The sequence below is a fragment of the Drosophila innubila genome (assembly GCF_004354385.1).
Source record: "Drosophila innubila isolate TH190305 chromosome 2R unlocalized genomic scaffold, UK_Dinn_1.0 1_C_2R, whole genome shotgun sequence".
NCBI classification, from domain to species: domain Eukaryota; kingdom Metazoa; phylum Arthropoda; class Insecta; order Diptera; family Drosophilidae; genus Drosophila; species Drosophila innubila.
This window is the reverse complement of record NW_022995374.1, coordinates 8,195,769-8,202,547: the sequence shown is the minus strand read 5'-3', so window position 1 is coordinate 8,202,547 and position 6,779 is coordinate 8,195,769. Positions and strand designations below refer to the sequence as shown.

Genomic DNA, 6,779 nt, shown 5'->3' with positions numbered 1-6,779 from the left:
GCAAATGAAATCCGTGCCAAATAAGCAACAGCTTCCAATCAAAAGAGCTGCACGCCGGCTGCTGCTTTTCACACCTTTTGTGTGGATATCAACCGCAAAATATGGCAAAGATACGCCGACACACACACACAGAAGACATACATTCGACAACATACATATGTATGTGTGCGCTTCCTAAGGACACCATTTTGAGCAGTGTGTTCAACAGTAAACGTTGCACTTGCTAGCAATGAAATTGCAACATAACTGTTACCAGTCGTAGTAGAACTTGTATTCATGATGATAATTTCAGAAAATTCTTTCACTCTGGTGAATTTGCGTTGCAAGTGTTTTGTGGAACGGTCGCAAGTGATTATTTGCCAGCGACAACTGCAGTTCGAGTATTTGCCCCAATTGCCATTCAACTTCATTTGTTTTGGCTGCTCAATGGACGACAGCTGTCCTTTGGCTGTCGTTTTGTAAGGACCTCCCGCCCGTCACGGTTCACTTGACACTGTTGCCTTGCCAGCGGCGAGCGTGGCGTATACGTAATTCTTTGGCCAACCGCCATGACACTTCCGCCAGTAAACAATGCACCTCCCCCAGTTTTGTTCATTTGCTTCCCGCTTGACAACAAGGCCGGGAGTCAAATGATATAGGAACGACTATTGTAAGCACTTCGATTTTTATTATTTTCTCTCAGCTAAATTGTAATCCCCAAGCAAAACTCTCCGCTGGCGACGTTTGGAAATTTCCTGTAATAGTATTAGTGCAAGTAGTTATTGCTTTTAGTTCGGCTGCATTGGCAACTTATTGAATTTGCCAATCTGTAAAAGCTTAAGGACTTAATACGTAAGTATGAAGTAATAAGTCTATTCACAGGAAAAAAAAATGTATTTAAACTATTTTTAGGAATTTTAGCTTAAATAAACTGGGATACAAAGAATTAAAAGTATCAATCTGCATATTTTCCTTGCTTAAGCCAGGGAAAAAGAATTAAAATAATGAATTTGATCGAAAACTGAATCTTGTAAAATTTTCTGACAAAGAACAACTGATTGCAGTAGGTAACCGTGCAACATTGTTTCTAATAAATTTAATTTTGGAGCTTCACATTTCTTTCGTTCCTAATTCCATAGCTGATCATTGCTGCATTGCCTTGCAGCTTTCACCAGAAGCAACAAAAGCGACAAATTTACAACATGAAAAGTTGCTTCATTTAGAATGCAAATTGAACTAAATTCAAGTAGCTTCATGTTATTCGTTGAAATAGTTATATTCTCATTTGACATTCGTAATGGCTATGGATATCTTTCAAACAGAAAATAATGATAGTTAATGCTTGCTTCATGACATGATAAGTTTTTTTCTTTCACTTAATTGAACTTAAACGACTTATAAATAGAATGTACTTTAATTCAATGTCATGCTCCGCCCAATTCATACAGTGGAACTATTATTAATATAGTGTGCAACTATTATTAATTTTGGTTGACAGCAATGGCCAATGGGTTGGTGGTTGATGGTGCCACCTGGCAGTAATTACAATTACTTTCCGCACCACAATTTGCCACGGCCTATTATTCAATTTGCAGCTGGCCGGCAGGAAGTTTCAGATAATAATAATAAAACTAATGCACATAAATTGAAATTGTTGCGCCAATGTCTGCGACGGTCATTCACAATTGATTGCGTATACGTGCCGTTGTACAGTCTGAACGTTTCATACGTTTTGTTATTTTTTTCGTACACATTTGTTTTTTATAAAAATTTATTATTTATGCAAAATGAACTGGCATTCATGAACATGAAAAAAATATCTTAAATCGTTTTTCACTCCATTTCGCAAAGAAAAAATATGTAGTCATAACATTTTTATTCAAAAAGTTTACAGATCTCACGCGGAAATAATTATTTACTGGTTTTTGTCTAAACTTTAAAGTCAAGTTTTTGTTTTGCTTTCAAATCTAAATTTAAACTCCATAAAATTTATAAAAAAAACTTTATTCGCTTTTCAGTGTGAAAAGCTTTCAGTCAAAAAAAAATAATAAAGTGTCCATCAAAAAGAACAAATCCAAAAATGTATCCTTCCTTTATTTCAATTTGTTATGTTGATCGTTTGAACTTTGTCGAACTTATGATGAAGGTACAAATGTGGGTCCTTATAGGTATAACGTGCTAGTCGCCATTTCTATTTATAAGAATTGCCTTAAAACGGCATATTGAACACTTTATTGTCACTGACAAAGGATTAACCGCAAGGACATAGCGGAAAATTCTCACAATGCACTGTGCTGACAACTTTATGCCAGTTTTTCAAAGGCAGCATTTGAGACACTACAAAGGACATCATAGTCGTATTGTTCGGGTTAACTTGGAATGTATACCATTTATTTCGCTGGCCCAACAAAATGGCATTTAATTTTTCATGGTGTTCATTATTTTTTGTCGTCAGTTTTCCTTTGTTAATGTTGTTTTGTCTTTAAATGTTATAAATGACGACTGTGCTCAGTTGTTCTGTTGTGTGGCATAACCCAAATATTAGTGTCATTCAGCCTAATAGTCGGATCTCACCTTTTTTACAGTTATTAATGTCTTTTTGGTGTTTATTAAATTTTATTATCATCATTTTGTTGGACTGTTGGAAACTACCTCGTGGTTATGGACCCAAATAATATTTTATACACTTATGGGCTGCCTGATTCCATTGTTTTCCATTGGGGCAATTCTTAGCAGAGACAGGTATAATAATTGCAATAATTGCCAAAGCCAGATGGTATACCTTCATATTTACTTTTATAACTGAGCTCGTTGCTATTTGAGCAGATAAATATATAAGTTACAGAGGCTAAAGTATAATATATTGATTGGTCAAGGTACAACGCTTAACTCTTAAGTGCTGTCCGTCAATATGAATTGTCCATGATTCTTTAAGTTCGATTCGGTTTCATGTGCGAGAGGATGAAATCTTATACCTTGTTGCAATTTTGCAACCAAGCAACATAATGAATAAGCAGAACAGCATTTCAACAAAAAAAATTGTATAACAACGACAATTTCAACAAAGCCCGAAACACGTAATTAAACAAGAGAAATTAAATGTTTTTACACCATTATGAAAATTTATACACAGTGCGTATACACAATGCTATTCTATAAGTGTATAAATGTATATACACACATACAAAAAATAATATGGTGATTCGATTAATTACGTGAGTACGAATTGCAAAATACTTGCTGCTGTCGATATTAATGTTTATATATTCGTTGTCGAACTCTGGCATTTAAGTGCTCACAAGGTTTTGTTTACTTGACAAACAATTAAAGACCAACGGGGAAATATAAATATTGAATGCAGCTGAATTAAACATATCTAATAAATACGTTTTTATTAGATATTTTTTTTTTTGATACGTTTTTATTGGCAATTTACTTTCCACAAAAAATTGAAGACAACAAACCTTATACGCAAATATTAAATAAATTATAATATATCAAAATTCCTGGCAGACCAAAAATAATAAAAAATTGTTTGTTGACTGATAAAATAAAATACCTTGAGGTAGGCATTGAAATTATGTAAGTATATATAAAAATTGTATTTGATTATCCTTTCAGCCGCTTAAACTTATAAGACACTAAATTAAAATTATATTTAGTAGCTGGAACTAATTTAAATAAAATGCCTAATCGACAGGTGAACAGTTGGAGATACTCGCGAGTCATGATGACGATGCTGCGATGTCTTTTAGCCGTAAGCTACCTCTGGGCAATGGTTAGTGCAGCAGCTGTTGTACCTGTCCTGCATGGGGAGAAGTCAACGTGGTTATTTTGGATGACAACTGTGCAGTACTCGCTGACATATACATCGCTACTGCCATTCGATGGATTTACTCAAGGATATATCCTTCTAGTGGTGATTCAGATGTTGACCCGGCTTTATCAATGTTGTCGCTGCAGCTTCTTTGGCACATCAACTAACCAGAATAATGTCCATAATGCGAATATAGGGAAATACGATAAACGCCTTCTCACGTATTTTGGCCCCTATTTAGTGCTTTTCATCATAAGTTGGTTGGCCAGCATATTCTACACATCTACGACTGTGTTGCAAATTTATCACCAACAGCCAACTAGAAATCAAACTGTTCTCTACTGCGAGCTAGCCATGGTTATAATTTTTAAGGTGCTTGTTTTAACCAATGCGATTGTTCGATGTCTTCGCGGCTTGATTATTCTTAAACTGTTTAAACTGGAGCCCGAGCGTAATTTACGCAATTATCACAATTTTGGAGAGCATTTGAATTTATTCTTTCAATATTAAAATTAAATTACTTATGGTGCTGTTTTATATAAACTTAAATTCGTTATTGTATATAGTGCACACTCAAATATTGTTTGCCTACCAAAACTTGCCGAAAATGCGACATAAAGTTGGTCAACCGCACATCACGCATACGCCGCGTTGACATAAAAGCTTTGTCCCTACTTTAAGCTGTGCGCAAAGGCAGCAGACATTTTGTGGACATTTCGTTTTAATTTTAAGGAAACAATGGCTTGCAATACTGCAATTTAATACTCTCTTCTTCAATCTTCTCGGTTGGACAACAATGTCCACACATCTTGCAATGTGTATTTGACATTCATAGCATATGCTTGATGCCAGCTATCATTTTGATTAGCCGTCGTTAATGGAAGTAGTTTCATAATTTGATAGAATCTCTAAGATAATCATTTTGTCGCTTTTCAGGCACTCGAAGGCATTTAAAAACCACACAATAAACACAACAGCAGAGGCGAAAGTCAATTTCATTTGCATAATTTTCGCATCAATGGCTCTGCGACACGTTCTGAATGAAAGACAAAAGAGTCAACTGGCTGGGGAGAGAGAGAGAGAGAGACGGTGGTTCATCAGCTACCCCATTGCGTGGCGTTGAAAGGCCATGTCGCTGCATATGACAGCTTTGATTGAGGCCATCAATGACAGCAACAGACAGAGACGCAATGGCTGTCGCTAGTTGGTTACAAATGGCCAACTGGACGGCAGATGGCTATTACAGTGTGACAGAAATAAGCGCCGACAGAAGCTGTTAGCGAGTTGAACCCGCACAACTCAATCGACTTCCATTACAATGCATTATACTCAAAGATGTACTATAGTCTCTTCACTCTCTCTCTTCCTCTCTTAAACATCTGAACAATTCTTCTTGCGTAGCTCACAAATTGTTAAGGAAGTCACAAATCTGCTCAGTTTTATGGTTTCCTAAACTATCCAACATGTGTGTGCTCGTCTTAAACGTAATAAAACAATCTGGATAATGCCAGCCAATGCATTTATCATCGTGGCAAACAAATTGGCAAACGACTGCAGCTTCCATTACCCACATGCACCCCCTTTATCACAGCCCTCTATCGCTTTGAACAATCAGGCGAGCAGGTGCTCCAAAGGCGTCTGACAAACATGTCTTATCAACATTTATGGCACTTTCATGACACTCTCACACTAACACACTCTCACACTCACACCCACAAGTATTAAACACTGGCAAGCTGCAAAGCGGCGCAAAATTCATTGAAGTGAAAAATAGAGCAATAATCTTGGCACAGTTAAATAGTAAGAGAAAGAGAGATAGAGAGAGAACGAGAAATGCAGTGTAGGGGGCGTGACTAAAGCATCACGACATGCATAATAAACAACATCAGCTGCCCTTTTGTGGGCGTGTCACAGGGGGGCTGATGCCGTGCAACGATAAATTTAATAGCACAGCATACGAGTACTCGTACTCGTACTCATACTCATGCTCACACTCATACTCATACCCATGCTCATACTCTTACATATACAACAAGTAACATTTCAGGTTAACCCTCTGATACTCGGCTCGTTTGGCTCGCTTTGACTCGGCTGTGTCCTTGTGAGCCTAAAAGCGGCCATAACGACATTATGACTGACCTTTCGATATAGTTATTCGCATATCCCAGTAGCACACTCGATTCATGAGTACTCATTTTGCCTACTGCCTTTAATGATTGTAGCCAAAGTAGCTGCATTGAATTATTGAGCTCTCATCAATACATGGACATCGAATCCTCTGTCCCACACCACAGCAATTGAGCACAGCAAGAGCAGCACCATCATCAGCATTATTAACAACCATGAGTTTGTTCAGCTGAGACCAACAGGGAATCTGTACATACGTATTTATACGACCTGTCATATATTAAAGTGAGAGCTACAAAAAAGGTAAAATTGCTGTGCTATTTCTGTATACAGGGTGTCCAATTGATACACAATCATGTCAAGTAGTCTTTGCCAGAAATAATCACCCTGTATACGACCTGTGTAACCTGCCAGCATGCCAATCTATGTCCATCTGCCACCCCCCTCCTTCCCAAGTATCGCTGCAACGCTTTTAAATTATTTATAGATCAAATAATTTGATTGGCAATCTGCATTGAAAATACACACAAACACACACACACACACAGTTGTTTTTGTAAAGTTCCAGAGCAGACAAAATGGCATTCATCAGTCTGGTAAGGATTCCGTTTTAAACAGTTTCAGAAATAACAGCCTCGATATAGACCATGACCAATTACATATTAAAATCGGCGTTGCTACAATTCTTACGTGACGTAATCTTTCCTATATGATGTGTAATAAAGTAAGCTTTTGGTCATTTTCAATTCCTTTGTGTATTGACCACGAACTCAAAAGCGGTCATTGAGCGTTTGTGGCTTTCATCTCGATATAATCAGTGTAATAATTGTAAATACATTTGATTGCTTCTTCAATG

General features: G+C 37.0%; 1 protein-coding gene across 1 annotated transcript; it reads left to right on the top strand.

The window, feature by feature from the left end:
* Positions 1-3,657: 3,657 nt before the first annotated feature.
* On the top strand, positions 3,658-4,311 carry LOC117784649. Its single transcript, XM_034622447.1, has one exon. It carries the CDS (start codon positions 3,665-3,667, stop codon positions 4,304-4,306), a length of 642 nt encoding a protein of 213 aa, XP_034478338.1. The 5' UTR covers positions 3,658-3,664; the 3' UTR covers positions 4,307-4,311.
* Positions 4,312-6,779: the final 2,468 nt, after the last annotated feature.